At 39.3% G+C, this 16,173-nt stretch overlaps 1 protein-coding gene and 1 pseudogene across 1 annotated transcript in view; one reads left to right on the plus strand and one right to left on the minus strand.

The window, feature by feature from the left end:
- The window catches only part of GEMIN5 (gem nuclear organelle associated protein 5), a 42,085-nt gene that overhangs the window by 15,063 nt on the left and 10,849 nt on the right, over positions 1 to 16,173 (plus strand). Inside the window, exons 12-21 of the mRNA XM_015063906.3 lie at positions 640 to 713; positions 1,394 to 1,575; positions 4,646 to 4,785; positions 5,669 to 5,840; positions 8,090 to 8,317; positions 9,335 to 9,448; positions 9,907 to 10,029; positions 11,335 to 11,430; positions 11,843 to 11,980; positions 12,955 to 13,102. Of these exons, the coding sequence (XP_014919392.3) occupies positions 640 to 713; positions 1,394 to 1,575; positions 4,646 to 4,785; positions 5,669 to 5,840; positions 8,090 to 8,317; positions 9,335 to 9,448; positions 9,907 to 10,029; positions 11,335 to 11,430; positions 11,843 to 11,980; positions 12,955 to 13,102 (1,415 nt within the window). The remainder of the gene's footprint in view (positions 1 to 639; positions 714 to 1,393; positions 1,576 to 4,645; positions 4,786 to 5,668; positions 5,841 to 8,089; positions 8,318 to 9,334; positions 9,449 to 9,906; positions 10,030 to 11,334; positions 11,431 to 11,842; positions 11,981 to 12,954; positions 13,103 to 16,173) is intronic.
- LOC128311680 (60S ribosomal protein L21-like) lies at positions 2,764 to 3,676 on the minus strand (annotated as a pseudogene).

Consider the following 16,173-nt stretch of genomic DNA (forward strand, 5'->3'; position numbering starts at 1 on the left):
ATGAGGTGGTCTAAAGAGACAAGTAAGAAAACAAGAGGGCCCAGTCAGCCTTGGGGAAAGACCAACAGAGTTATTAAAAAAAGGAACAGGAAAAGGGAAAGGAAAGAGAAAGAGAGGGAGGGGAGAGGAGGGAAGGGAAAGGAGAGGGAAAGGGAAAGGGAAAGGAAGGAAGAAAAGAAATAGAAATAGGAAGAAAAAGACATGTGTATGTGTGTATGTATGTATATGTACGTATATGTATAGACGTGTGTGTGTGTGTGTATATATATATATATATACATATATATATATATATATGTTACTTATTTTGTTAAGGAGACATGACCCCCACGTTCTTAAAATGGACATATTACACTCTCTGTTGTGGGATAAAAATTAAAAAGTTTATTTTACAAGGTTAGACACTGTAGACATTGGGTATTTACTAGCCTCTCTTGTTTGTCCCAATTAAGGAAATTACAATTTGAATATTTGCTCTTAGTAACTCTTTGGCTAATTATGTAGATTATGTACAAGTTGTAAAATTAGAACATTTTAAACTAGGGATTTTTTTTCTCATGCTGTCATCATTGATTTGTAAGATATGCAGAGAGAAGAACAGTGTGCTTTTAGTCAAGATTGGTTTGTTTTGCTTTCTAGTACAAATTGCCTGTACACACAGAGGTCAGCTGGAAAGCAGATGGCAAAATCATGGCCCTTGGCAACGAAGATGGGTATGTGTTTGTTTCTTAAAAAAACACAAATTCAGAAAACTTTGTTTTTGTATGTATTACACATTTGATCAAAAGCTGACTAATGCCATCTATAGTTTTAGTTGGGGTAGCCTGGTTGAATATGATATTCTGATCTGTCCTTAATATCCTTGAATGATCTGGAAGCTCTTTGTATTTTTGAGAATGCAAAATAAGTTGGGTATTTTCAGTCTAAAGAAATGTTTGCCCATTCAGTGTTTCAGCTGTGTTATGCTTCACAAAATGTTGGTCTGCACTGAAATGCATAAATCGTCCTTCATTTTTTTAAACTAAGCCTGGGAAGAAATGGTTTTTAGACCTCACCATGCTCTTTCCAATGTTGATCCTAATTACATAGTCCTAATTTAGCCATTGGCTCATTAATTCTTTTAGCTTTTCCATAGCACCGTTTATTACAAGAGCCTGATAAACACAACTGCTGCCCAGAGATTGATGGGATTTTTTCAAAGCTGAATACATTTGTTTAAAAAAACAACTTTTTGTTTTTGGCTCTCTATAAGAGAGTGACCTCTGCAGTGATAGATAGGATTATCCTATTCCATTTCACCTTTAGTTGAGTGATGGAATGAGGGAGATACTTGTTTGCATTAGATTGTAATTTGACCATCCATCTTTCTTGTCTCATGGGTTTGTGACTCCAGATCAATAGAAATATTTCAAGTTCCCAACCTGAAACTGATATGTACCATCCAGCAGCATCACAAGCTTGTGAATACCATTAGCTGGCATCATGAGCACGGCAGTCAGCCGGAGCTGAGCTATCTGATGGCCTCTGGGTCCAACAATGCGGTCATTTATGTGCACAACCTGAAGACTGTCATAGGTAACTTTGCTTTCTTACATCCTGGGGCCATATGTGTTCAGCTATTCTGCATTCCAAGTTTTGTACCTTTTTACTTATTTTTTGGTATTAAAATGTTGTTGCTTCTGCTTTCAAAAGTAATATATTCATCTTACTTATAAGACAAAAATTTCAAACATGACAAAAAGGTTAACTTAAAAAATGAAGTTCCTCCCATAATAACATCCCTCAGTCATAACCAGCATGATTAGTTTGCTGAATGTTTTCTCCAGTTTTTTTTTCAGTATTGTTACTGCTGGGCACCTGGGTGGCTCAGTCTGTTAAACCTCCAACTTTGGCTCAGGTCATGATTTCGCAGTTCGTGGGTTCATGCCCCGTGTTGGGCTCTGTGCTGACAGCTCAGAGCCGGGAGCCTTCTTCGGGTTCTGTGTCTCCCTCTCTCCATGCCCCTCCCCTGCTCGCGTGTGGTGTCTCTCTCTCTCTCTCTCTCAAAAATAAACATTTTAAAAAGTTTTTTAGTAAAATAAAAATAAAAAAAATAATAGAGTGTTGTTATTGCTAAGTGGCTCCAAAAAGATTGTGCCAGTTTATACCCTCTTCCTTCAGTGTTTGAGTATTTTACACACACATCCCATTCCCATGTTTGACTGTATCTAATTCTCATGGTCCTGTGAGGTAGACTGTGTTAGCCGCGTTTTCCTGATGTTTAAATTGAGGCCCAGAGAAGTTAGCTTAACTTCCTAAAGTCCCATAGCTAGTGTGGAGGGGAGCCTAGATTCAAGCCTGATTGCAGAACCTGTGTGTTCTGGTAAGTACTATTCCTGCCTAGCAGGTTGATCTTTTTCACATTTCCATGACTTATTCCTTAAGGAGTCTTTGACCCTGCTCAGCACCCACAAAAACCATAATAGGTGGTTAGAAGAGCCCTTTTTTTTAATACAAAAGAAGTGCGATTACTTCTTTCCTAATATGAAGAAATTATAATCTGACACTGTGCTGTTTGAAGAGTAGTGCCAAGTATGTGCTGTGAAAATAGTGAAAACAGTTGACATTTTCATTTTCTCTAGAATTTCCAGTAGTTTTCTGAGAATCCTTATCTGTAACAACAAAAAATGATTCTAGCAGTGGTTCTCTCAAGTTAAAAGCAATATGGAAAACTATTAAAGTATAGACAGATTTTCCTAACAATAAGTAGCAGACAGTGTGTAACTAATGAGCATGATATGTTAGAAAGCTTATCCTGGTCTTTATCAATATTATCGGGATGCCAAGTTAAGCATCCACTTCGGCTGAGGGCATTGACTTAATTCCTCAGAGCAATGCAGATCTTTGTCTACTTTAACACTAATATCTTAGCTTGTTTTTTATTTTTTATCTACTGAATAATAGAACAAGAAAAAAAGTTGGCCAGAATCAATATCCCTTTCAGACTGGGAACTCTCATACTCTTGTTCAAACGTTCAACGGCTATTAACATTTTGTCATATTTGCTTGGTTTTTGTTTTTGTTTTGTTTCATTTTGTTTTGTTTTGTTTTGTTTTTTGCTTTAAATATTTCTTTCAGGGAGAGGACCCCACACTCCTACTCAGTTAAGGGAAGCATTTTTACAGCCTTAAGGTCTTTTATTTTTTTTATATTTACCATGCCATGAATTCATCTGGAATGGGTTCCAGCAACTCAGACTCCTTTCCGCTGGTCCTCACAGAGTGTGCTTCTCTGGGTGGGGCAGGCTGGTGCTTCAGTTGAACCCAAGTACCTTTCTCCTTGGCTTCTTTTTCTGATCATTTTCCTTCACTGCTTCAGGAAGCTATCTTGGCTCTTCGGGTGCTTTATATGCTCAATACATACATTAGTTCTCTTGGCAAGAATCTTGTCCTTGTTTGTTTACAATAATGCCAAAAGCATGCTGGGTAACACCATAGGCTCTTCCAGTTTTGCCATGGTAAAATTTGTGTGGCATTCCTTTTTGAACAGTGCCTATTCCCTTGATGTCCACAGTATCACTTTTCTTGTAGACTAACATGTATGTGGCCAAAGGAACAACTCCAAGTTTTCTAAAAGGCATAGGGAACATACAGCGAGTACCTCTCCTCTTTCCCTTTGTGTTGGTCCTTGTGGCAAATTATTAGAAAATGGCAGTTCTGGCTGAAAGGGATAATTGCTGCTTGGTTCTCTATGTGTCTGTGTATGTACTTTTCCCAAACCTTTTGTGTTGAATGCGTCATTCTCTCCATGTCCCTTAATATTTGTGTATTTTGTAAGAATAAGGATATTCCCTTACAATCCACAATTCCACTATCAACTTGAGTTAATTTAACAATATACAATGGTTTAATCTATCATCCATATTCTAGTTTTGTTGATTGATCCAATAATATCCTTTATATCTAGAATAGTTTCTCAGCCCTTTTTCATTTTTAAACTGTATTTATTTTTGAGATAGCACACGTGTGAGCAAGGGAGGGGCAGAGAGAGAGAGGACAAGGAGAATCCCAAGCAGGCTCCACACTCAGCATGGAGCCCAATGAGGGGCTCAATCTCATGACCATGAGACCACGACCTGAGTCAAAATTAAGAATTGGATGCTCAATCGAGCCACCCAGGCGCAAAGTCCAACATGAGGCTTGGTCTCAGGAGCTGAGAGATCATGACCTGAGCCAAAATCAAGAGTCAGATGCTTAAATGACTGGACTACCCAGGAGCCCTACAGCCATTTTGTTTTTAATCTTTGAAGAATATTGCCCTGTTATTTGGTAGATGCCCCCTTAATCTGGTGTTTTTCTTATAGATTCAGATTATATATCTTTAGCTACCATAAAAGTGATGATACATCCTCCTTGGTACCATATGCAAAAGGTATTATTTTCACTTTGGTGGCTTTTGAAAAGACAAAATGACAGCTAACAATGCAGTAAACCCATATGCCAAGCACTGTGGACATGCCCACAGTCTTAACCAATAAATAACATTGCCTGCTGCAAGTCATCTAGAAAGCATATGGCAAAATCTTGACTCTCCACAATAATACCTTCCTCTGAGTCTTTTTGTTGTTGGCTGTTGGTAGAAATGTCATCTTTCCCTTGTCTCTTAGAGAGCAATCCTGAATCTCCAGTGACCATTACAGAGCCCTACCGGACCCTGTCAGGGCACACAGCCAAGATTACCAGTGTGGCATGGAGCCCACATCATGATGGAAGGCTGGTATCTGCTTCCTACGATGGTACAGCTCAGGTACTATTGTGTCCTTGATTCCGTGGGTTCCTCACCACATACTCTAATTTGAACTCTTTCCTCTTTTCCCCCAGTTGTGTACATTCTTTTCCTCACCATTATCTTGTACAGAAAGGGATATTCTGAGCTCTAGAAAACATCCCACATATCCGGGCCTTTGGCAGGCTAAGATTGTTTTTTGGGGGGTTTTGGGTTTTTTTTTTTACTTAGATGAAAGGGAAAGTATTGATAGGGAACTAGCTAAATTCTAGTATCTTTTAAGATTTCATTCTTACTGTCATAAGATGGGCTAAATTGATGTGAGAAGTACCTGTTCCTGTCTTAAACACAAATGGCTATAAATCATGAACAATTTTTTTAATAATAAATTGTAAGTCAGAAATCTTCAGGTTGGAGGAAATAAAAGTGAGATGCCAAGCCTGAGCTATGAGATAGGACTTTCAGATATCAGAACCAGAATAGACATTAGTAACTAGAGAGCTAATAATCTCTGTGATTGATGTCAGTCTCTGTTGAGTTGTAATTGAGTTATCTGCACAAACCAAGAAGCCATGAAGGGCTGCCCTCTGTGAAATGGAGACTGGAGTAATTTAAGAAATAGTAAGGAAATTGATCATTTGCCAAGAAATGAGGCAGAAGAATCACCTGCAAAAAATTAGAACTGTAAGCATGGACTACACATGCAGCTGTGAGTTCTGAATTAGAATTCTCATGACACAGGAAATACCATTTCTGAAATTTGAACACCTAAGAGGAAATAATAAGTCATAAGAGTAAACAAGAGTACACAGATTTGTTTAAATCTTTTTAAATTTATACCTGCTCCCCAAAGCAATAGAATAACCAAAAATTATCTATGCTGTCATGTGGCTTTTGGTTTTAGGTGTGGGATACTCTCAGAGAAGAGCCTCTATGCAACTTCCGAGGACATCGAGGTCGACTGCTTTGTGTGGCATGGTCCCCACTGGATCCAGACTGCATCTACTCAGGGGCAGATGACTTCTGTGTGTACAAATGGCTCACTCCCATGCAAGAACATTCTCGGCCTCCTCAAGGTCAGTCAGAACTGGGAGCCCATAAATGCTTGCCTACTTCCCTTTCTCCCTACCTCAGTAACTAAGTTGATCAGGCTCAAGCAAAGAGGACATCCATGTAGGGCTCTGTAATGGTCACTGGAGATTCAGGATTGCTCTCTAAGGTGGCAGCAACAGCATGGCACGGGTTGCTTTCCTAATCAAGGAAGGCAGCCATGAGGGGCCTAAGGACAGCATCCAAATAGTGTCAAGTAGACCTATGCCCACATCTTGGTTTCTAGATAGCATTCTCTGTTAAGAGAGACTAACCAGGGCTTCTTGGAGAAATGGCTAATTCCAGGTTGAGGCAGGAAAAATACAAGATGGGCCTGGCACATCATCCAATGCCACAAAGGAAGGAAATGTCCAAAGAACTGAGATCTGTCAAGAGGACAAAGAAGCCAGCTTGCAGGGGCTCCCACTAACCAAATCTGAGACAGTCTGAACTTGAAAATAATGAACAGAAGAACTCCCTGGCTAGCAAAGATTAACTGATACCAGTTATATATTAAACAACTAAAAATGTGCCTAAATAAATGAAATGATCTATCCACATGATGATTTGTAAAAAAAAAAAAAAAAAATGCTCATGGTAGCTTTATCTGTAATGAACACAAACTGGAAACAACCCACATGTCAATTGGCACAGTAAATACACTGGTATATCCCTACAGTGGAATTCTACTCAGCAATGAAAAGAAAGTAACTACTGATAAACATAGCAAAATGTGTGAATCCCAAAAAAATGTTACACTGAACAAAAGATGCCAGGCACAAAAGAATGCATGCTATGTAATTCTAATGTACAGTCAGAAACACAAGTATCTACAATATGAAATTCTAAAAAGGCAAAACTATAGTGACAGCAGATGAGTGACTGCCTGGGACTCAGGAAGGGGGTGCATCTTACTGCAAAGAGGCATGAGGAAATGAGATAATGGAAATATTTTATTCGCAGTGGTGAGTTACATGACTATACATCTGTCAAAACTCATCGAAGTATTAAAAAGTGGGTATATTGTGTTAAACTATACCTCAATAAAGACGACTTAAAAAGCAAGGGATAAATGCTTTAAAACTTAAAAAATAAATAAATAGTAATGGATTAAAACTAACTAGGGGGCACCTGCCTGTCTCAGTCGGTTAAGCATCTGACTCTTGATTTAGGCTCAGGTCACGATCTCACAGTTGAGTTTGAGCGCCGCGTCGGGCTCTGCACTGATCACGCAGAGCCTGCTTAGGAATCTCTCCCTCTCTCTCTCCTCCTCCCCTGCTCATTGTTGCTGTCTAAAAATAAACAAATGAACTTAAAAATTAAAAAAAAATAGGAATCCATGAGTCCATATTGGGGGGGTGGGGAATGAAGGTCTAAATAAATGGGGAAACAAAAGCTCTTTACAGAATGCCAACTAATGAATGTAGAATGAATGATGGAATTAGAAAATTACCATTCAGCCATCATAGTAACAGTTTTTTGTCAAGAAACATCGGTGGATAGTAAAACTAGTGGACACAAACTTATTAATTACAAAAGGAAAATAAGTTTTCAGGGAGAAACCTGTCCCCTTAATCTAGTGATGGAAGTAAACAAATAATGAGACAAGTAGAAACTATGTGCTACCCACTGTGTTACATTGACAGCATCACTCCTATGTATTCCAACCCCAAATGTAAAACCTAAATTTAATCATAGCAGACATCAGGCGGTGGGGGAAATCAACAAAATAACAGCCCTATAATCTTAAAAGTTTCAAGTCATGCAAATTAACAGGAAAACGAGCCTCCTCCAGACTGAAGGAAACTAGAGAGATGTAACAAGCAAGTTCATCATGTAATCCTGGATTGATTCCTTTTGCCATAAAAGACATTCTTGGTACAACTGGCAGAACTTGAATACAGTCTGTGGAGTAGACAGTAGTAATGCATCGATGTTAATTTCCTGATTTTCTTGGTTGTGTTGTGGTAATGTAGGAGAATGTCCCTGTGTGTAGGAAACACACTATAAGTATTCAAGGATAATTGGGCATCATATTCATGGTTTAATGAAATCCTAAAAGGGTTTGGTATGGTTAACTTTTTGATACTCTAACTCTAAAAATTCATGGGGAAGGAAGAGAAGTGATGAGAATACTATCAAAAAAAAGAGTGAGGACGTTTTAGAGATTGTCTCCTAGAGTGCTTTTAACCAAGAATCTGTACTTTACCTTTTGTCTTAATCGCGATACCTCTAGGTAAGAAAAGTATTGAATTAGAGAAAAAAAGGCTCTCTCAACCTAAGCCAAAGCCCAAAAAGAAGAAAAAGCCCACCTCGAGAGCTCCTGTAAAGCAGGATGTGTATGACGGGAATGAAGACGAGAGCATCAGGGAGAGCTCGGGACCTGTTGAGAACGGTCTGTCGGACCAGGAGGGTGAGGAGGAAGCCCTGGAGCCAGAGCTACCCAGTAGCATCATCTCAGTGGGTATGTGGCCAAGTCCTGTGTTTCGTGGACTCTCTAGGACTTGATAGTCATGACCAGGAAACTAAGCCAGGTCCTTACTCAGTTTGAAATTTCTCTGTCTCTGACCTATGTATTGTCCCATCTCTGTAACTTAAACTGTATCTTTGGTGCCGTTAGAAACTCCATTCATTTCTTAAAAGGTTATCTTAAGCCTCTAAACCCCTTTGAAGTGGTAAAGTGGATCTGGTGGAAGACTGGGATCGAAATAGTGAAGGTCTTTAGAAAAAACTTCTTAGCACCTTGGGCAGGATAAGACTGTGGGGCAAAGTGAAACCAGGGCAGTTGACTCATAGAAACTGACATGGGAAAAGTTTTCACAGTATCACATCTAGCCACAATTATTGAAAGAAACCACTGCCCCTTACCAGCATCTGACCTAGAAGCTACCGCCACCCTGGGAAAAGGTTAGGAAAATAAAGAGCTAAAGGCTTAATGGATTTATTTTTTTAGGCTCATCAAAACGCCTTTATATCACAAAATGGTTGTACAAAATGTTCTTTACCCCTATAGACCAGCCGCTGGGTTGTTTTTTTTTTTTTTTCCCAGCTGGGCTTTTTTTTAAAGTTCATGGTTGTGTGTGCTCAGGGCTGTGACTCCATATCACATACCCTTAATAATTTCTATTAGTAAAGTTGTTCCTTGTTTGTGTAATTAAATATATACACTTAATACTTTGTTACCTAAATATGTAACAAGTCTTTTGTCATCTGAGCAAGGTTTCAGAACTCCTGGGCCTATGGTATAAAGTTGTGGCAGCTATAAACTTACAATTTCTCCTGAGATCAATCAAAGTTCTAAGACTTAGACATTTTGTGAGGTGGGAAAAGGGAGACTACCCATGTTTCCTTTTGAAAGTATTTTATCTCATGTTATGGAATACATAAATAATATTAAGCCTGGTTTAGTTCTTAATCATTAAAAAGAACTAGACTCTATATTGTTCTCCTCCAAACTTTTTCTTTATCTCCTATGATACAGCTTCTAGAGAACCGGTTACCTGCACTCCAGTTTCCATAGGTTTTGAAAAGTCAAAAACCACTGTTAATAACAAAGTCACAATACTGAAAAAGGAGCCACCTAAAGAGAAGTCAGGTTGGTGTCTAATGGTTAAAATATTTTGTTAAAGCATCCTCAAATATTACATGCAACTGAAAACAGTCAAAAATATTTGGTTTTTATTGTTGTTGGTTTGTTATTAGGATTTTTGTTTGTTTCTTGGGTTTTAAATGTTTGTGTTTTGATTATTTCAATTTTGGGTCATGCTTTTAAACATTTTTAACACTTAAACAATTTTAAACATTTTTTTAACGTTTTCATGAGGAAGTGTCATTTTGCAACTGTTGATAATGCTTCACAGGGGTTCACGGGGACGTGTTGTGTGTGTTGTACACACTGCCCCCAGCTAACTTAACCTGAAAGCTTCTTCATAAGTAGCAAATTTTCTGATGACCGGCATTATCCCTCCAGTAGGTTACAATCGCACAATGGCCATCCCGTTTGTGATTCTGATCAGCTCTTCTTAGACCATCTATATTTTTATTACATTTCAGAATCCATAACCAAGAAGCGAAAAGCTCGTTCCATGCTTCCACTGACTACCAGCCTGGACCACAGGTCTAAAGAGGAGCTTCATCAGGACTGTCTGGTATTAGCAACGGCAAAACACTCCAAAGGTACAAAAATACACTCCCTTGGCCCATCCATAGTCTTCTGGGAACTAGTACATAAGAGGCGCTTGCTTGTATATTTGTTGAATGAATGAGCACACAAATGTCTAGAGTTGTTTATATTTCTAAATTCTTTTCCAACCTTCCATCCCCCCCACGGCCCCACCGCCAGGCTCCCCCGTGCCTTTGCGATGTAGTGCTCTGGCTTATTGTTCTAAATCCAGTTGTCACCAGCCATCTATGTGCTGGAATTGGTATGATGGCTTAAATACCTCAGCATGAATCAACTCCTTCAACTATTTTTCCCCCAGGAAAACAGTATCTTCAATTAGAAAAAAAAGTATTTCCTTGTTGGAAATATACCCATAATATGGTAGTTCCTTTTTTTGGATTTGGTGGAAGTTTTTGTTATAGAAGGTTTTTTTTATTTTACTTTTGCAAAGCTCTCATTTAAGGCCCATTATTTTGATATTTGAACAGCTATATATTTTTGAATTTTACATGTTGAAAATAGATACACATGATAAAATGAAATTCAGAGATTCAAAAAGAATGTAAATCCCCATCCCACCCCGATACCCAATCCTCACATTTCCCCTCAAGACCGCACTGTTAACAGTTTTTGTCTCTCTCCAGAAATATTTTATGCTCTTCTTACATACATAAGCCTCTTTTGGGGACTTTATCTTGACTTCCTGTAACTTACACACTTTATCATATAGCTTTACATTATTAACTTTACTGGAAAGTTACTCAGTTGACTTTTTAAAAACCAGAATGATTATTGAATCCCTTTGTGGTGGGTCCTAGTAAATGTTAAGGACATTTCTTGTTGGGATTTGGGGTTGGCCTTTTTTTTTTTTTTTTTTTTTTTTTTTTTTGAGGCAGAGGAGGGGCAGAGAAATAGGGAGAGAGAGAATCCCAAGTAGGTTCCACACTCAGCATGGAGCCCAGCGAGGGGCTCAGTCTCACAACCGTGAGACCACTACCTGAGCAGAAATTAAGAGTCAGACACTCAAATCGAGCCACCCAGGTGCCCCTGGGGCTGGCTTTTTACATCCTCTTTCACCCCTTCCCCATCTTTATTTGAGCAAACTGCAGACTAAATTGTCTCACTGGATTTTGCCAAGGCTGAGCTTTAACACAGTGTTTTCATGTTTTGCTACCCTTGTAACCAGGAGGGGTCTCTGTTAGGGTAAACAAGGGCACAGGACTTCTCTTCACTGTCTGAAATGGGTCGTCTGGACACACGTTTGGAAGTAATTGGACAGAAAACAGTAACCTCATTTTCTTGTCTTTTTGAATTCGCAGAGCTAAATGAGGACGTGTCTGCTGATCTTGAGGAAAGATTTCACCTGGGACTTTTCACAGACAGGACTGCCCTGTACAGAATGATTGAGGTTGAAGGTGAGGCAAGTCCAGTCAACATAACCCAGTCTGTCTCCATGCTTCCCTAATACTTTGTACACACCTGTTTTATGGCTGCCATCCTGTGGCATCATACTGGTTGGTTTTACATTTCAACTAACTAGGTTTTGAGCTCCCCAATCTGCATATTCCCTTATACCCCTTGCATCTCTCATAGGACCCTAAACATACAGTGTTCACTCTGAGTGTAAGTGAAAATGAGTGGGTGGACAAGGGACTGAGTGGGCTTTAAACCACATTATGAACACTCTGAGAGATGACTCACCCATCAGCCAGCAACAACATATTATAGGAATTTGTTCCCCTCTTTTCATCCTGACTTTCCTTCTCTTAAAGTCTGTGCAGACAGGTTTCTGAAACATCTTCCCAACATTATGTCTCCTCCAAACAGGAAAGGGTCACTTGGAAAATGGCCACCCTGAGTTATTTCACCAACTCATGCTTTGGAAAGGAGATCTAAAAGGTGTTCTTCAAACGGCAGCGGAAAGGGGGGAGCTGACAGACAGTCTTGTGGCTATGGCACCAGTTGGTATGTTCTTCTCGACAAAAGGGCTATCACCTTGAAGATAAGTCCACTAAATGGACACTCTCTTGCAGGACAATTTGGCCATGTCTAAAAACTTTAACTCCGCAATTCTAGGTGTTGGAAATTAACTGTACTCACACGTGCAAAATGACAAGTATACAGGCACTGTCATTACAGCAGTGTTTGTCATAGCAAAAGACCACAGGAACCTCTCTGTCCATCAGCAAGAGACTGGCTAAATCTCATACCTCTACGGTAGAATCTCTTGGGAAAAATTAGGCAGCTCTTTGCATTCTAGTATGGAATGAAGTTCCAAAAGCGTAGTAGGGAGAAGACTCAAGATGTTGATACATGACAATATTTACTACTCTGTCATTTATATTTGTCTTCACATAGTATTTCAAAAAGGTTTCAAAAGAAACTAGAAATAATGGTTGTCTCTAGGCAAAGGAATTTGGATGAGTTTGGGTGGGAGGACACCAGAATAACAAGGTAAATTATGCCATGCCCAGTTTTTTAACTTTATTCAAGTATACTTTAAAAAAAAAAAAAAGAAGTACACAGGTTATGATGGCACAAACTGAATACACCCTTGTAACCAGCACCATATCAAGAAGTATAACACTGCCAGAAAGCACCTAGGAAGCTTCACTCATGCTCCTGTTCATTCAGTCTCCACACACCCCAACAAGGCTAATCACTGCCCTGACTTCCATATTCTCTTGTACCTTTTGAATTTTGCATTATTTTTTATGTGTTAGCTAATCAAAGAGAAAAAATTTATGTTTCAAAACATGGGTATAGGGCGAGTAAATGAAGCAGATAATCTGTAATGATAACTGAATTCAGAGTATCTAAATGCTCTACTTAGTGCAGTGACTAGAACCAAGGTGTTTTCATTCCAAATGTAGATTCTTTTTTTCCTTACCCCTGCTGCTGCTTATTCAACAGTCATTTTTTTTTTTTTTTTTTTTTAGCTGGCTACCATGTGTGGCTGTGGGCCGTGGAAGCTTTTGCCAAACAGCTGTGTTTTCAAGATCAGTACGTTAAGGCTGCCTCTCACCTCCTTTCTATCCACAAAGTATATGAAGCTGTAGAGCTGCTCAGGTCAAACCACTTCTACAGGTTTGTAGGACCCTACAGTTGAACCACCAGTTGGGCACAGTGTGGAATTAATCTGCTGACCGGTGCCACTTAACGATAACCAGCAGAAATCTTGGTTGTAATTAAACATTGCAGACGTACAGAAATACATGCACACTAGCCTAACAAACACCAGTGTACCCACTACCCATACTTAACAAGTGTTAACTTCGATCAGTATTTGCCACTGATCTTTTTCAGAATTTCTTTATCCCTAAAGTTGCAAACATAGAGAAACCGTGTAATACAAAAAAGATGGGATCTTGTCAGCCACCCCAAAAGCTCCCCATGTCCCCGACTGTTGTTGTTTTTAAGTATAACACTCCAGATTTGACTGAATTGCCTTTCTCCAGTTCTGTCCTCATCCTTTCTCTAAGAAGCAACCATTCTGCTGAGATTGGTTTGAATCCTTCCTCTCCAAGTTACTACACTTTCACTATAATACATTTGTAAGTAATGACAAACAAAAGGAGTAAACTTTCTTATAAACAGCATACAGGTTTTTTTTATCCATTCTGATGGTTTCTGTCTTTTAATTGGAATGGTTAGGCCATTTACATTAAATATAAATATTGGTGCAATTAAAATTTACCATCTTGCTATTTTGCTTTCTTTTGGATTACTTGAATATTTTCTTATCTCCAATCCTGGCTTATTAGCTATACTCTATTTTATGGTTGCTTTAGGGTTGATGATGATTAGCATGTTTTTTTAATTTTTAAGTTTATTTATTTATATTGAGAGAGAGGGAGAGAGAATCCCAAGCAGGCTCCATACCATCAGCACAGAGCCCAACGTGGGGCTCAGACCCACAAACCATGAGATCATGACCTGATCTGAAACCAAGAATCAGGCATTTAACCGACTGAGGCACCCAGGCGCCCCATGATTAGCGTTTTTAATTTTCACAGTTTACTTTCAACTAATGTTGTCCTACATCTTATATAAAACTTATTTCTTTCCTTCCCTCCTGTCCTTTCTGCTACTTACTTGTCATATATTTGACATGTTATAGCCCCACATTACAGTGTTAGAATTTTTGCTTTAATCTGTCATCTTTTTAAATAACTTTTTAACTTTAAAACTTTTTTTATATCTGCCCACATACTTATTTCTAGCATTTTTCATTCTCTTACGTAGGTCCAACGTTCAACTGCTATCAATTCCTTCTTCACCTGAACAAGAATTTCATTTTTTTTGTAGTGTGATTCTTCTGGTGACCAATTCCATCAGCTTTTGTTTGTCTATAAAAGTCTTTAATTTTGCCTTCATTTTATTTTTTTTTTAACGTTTATTTATTTTTGAGACAGAGAGAGACAGAACATGAATGGGGGAGGGACAGAGAGAGAGGGGGACACAGAATCGGAAGCAGGCTCCAGGCTCTGAGCCATCAGCCCAGAGCCCAACGCGGGGCTCGAACTCACAGACCGCGAGATCGTGACCTGAGCTGAAGTCGGACGCTTAACCGACTGAGCCACCCAGGCGCCCCCCGAATTTTGCCTTCATTTTAAAGGATCTTTCTCTGGGGGTAGAATTCTAGATTGGCAGTTTTTGTCTTTCAGGGCTTCAGAGATGACTGTTTACTCTTACATTGTTCTTGACTTGACTGCATCTATTCCCATCTTTGTTATATAGGAACTGTCATTTTTCTCTGTCACTGATTTTCAGCCATTTGATGTGATGGCTTTGGTGAGACTTTGTCTTTTTCCTGTTTTGGTTTGTCTTCCTCTGAAGGGTGTTGAACTCTGTTTTAGTGAGCACTAAAGTTGCTAGTAGAACAGCTTGATCTTTTCATGGCTTGTTTTTAAGGTTTCTTAGAACAGGTTTAGAGAAATCTTTTTTTTTTTTTTTAAGTTTATTTATTTTGAGAGAGAGAGTGCGCAGGAGAGGCAAAGAGAGAGAGAATCCCAAGCAGGCTCCTCACTGTCAGCGTAGAACCCCAACGTGGGGCTTGAACTCACGAACCGTGAAATCATGACCTGAGCCAAAATCAAGAGTCGGACACCTAACCGACCGAGCCACCCAGAGAAATCTATATTCTAGAATTAGTTTGTCCTTCTACCTTCTGGTGTCTTTATTGAATGCCTGTGTGTTCAACAAATCAGAACTCAAATGTCTGGCTGGTCAAAACACCGAAGTCTCCTATGCCCTAAGTGAACTCTGGGAATTATTCAGCTTATAATTCCCTGATTGTTCTTTATCCAGCCTTAAGGAATGTCCTACACATGCATGGCTTTGTGTTTGGCCAAAGACTCATGAGATCCCCAAACAGAGTTCTGTAGGGCTTCCCCTGGATAGCTTCTTCCTTCCTGTTATCCTGCCTCTCATATTCCAATTATTTTGTCTCTCCTCCACTCAGTAAGACTGCTGGGGCTCTGCTGGGTTCTCTATAGGAAAATGGCTATTAGGAGGTTCCCTTCTCTCAGGGATAACAATCCTGAGCTGCCTGGATCCAATGTCTGAAAACAGTTGTTTCATACATATTTTGTCTAGTTTAGTGGCAGGAGGGTAAGTCTGGTAAGTTGATGTCTCAAAATACTTCTTAAACATTGCTCTGCATAGATCACCTTAATCTAAAATACTTTTATTCTAGCTACAACTTTATGTTGGCTACAACTCAGAAGTTGTAGGTCAGTTGAAAATATTAGCTCACTGAATTATACAGATTACTCCAGATGTTAACACATTTCATTATTAAAATATCCAGAAACATTCACATTCTTAAATATCACCATCAGTCTCTTTCAGAAAAGTCTTTAGCATTTGGGAAGCTATCTAGCCCACAGTGGCAGGCATAGATTTTCTAAAATTCTCGTTTTCACTTGAAAGCTCAAAATTTATCATTGGCAAAAATACTGTTGGTTGTCAAGTGACAGACTTGGGGATCCCCAGGAATCCACAGACCACACGTTAAGAACTGCTGACCCAGGTGAAGAATTGAGCTCAGCATGTGGTTTTAACTTCCCACGTGGGGTGCCTGGGTGGCTCAGTCGATTGAGCGTCCGACTTCGGCTGGTCAGGTCATGATCTCACGGTTCATGGTTTCAAGCCCC

Source organism: Acinonyx jubatus, chromosome A1 (genome assembly GCF_027475565.1).
Source record: "Acinonyx jubatus isolate Ajub_Pintada_27869175 chromosome A1, VMU_Ajub_asm_v1.0, whole genome shotgun sequence".
NCBI lineage: Eukaryota > Metazoa > Chordata > Mammalia > Carnivora > Felidae > Acinonyx > Acinonyx jubatus.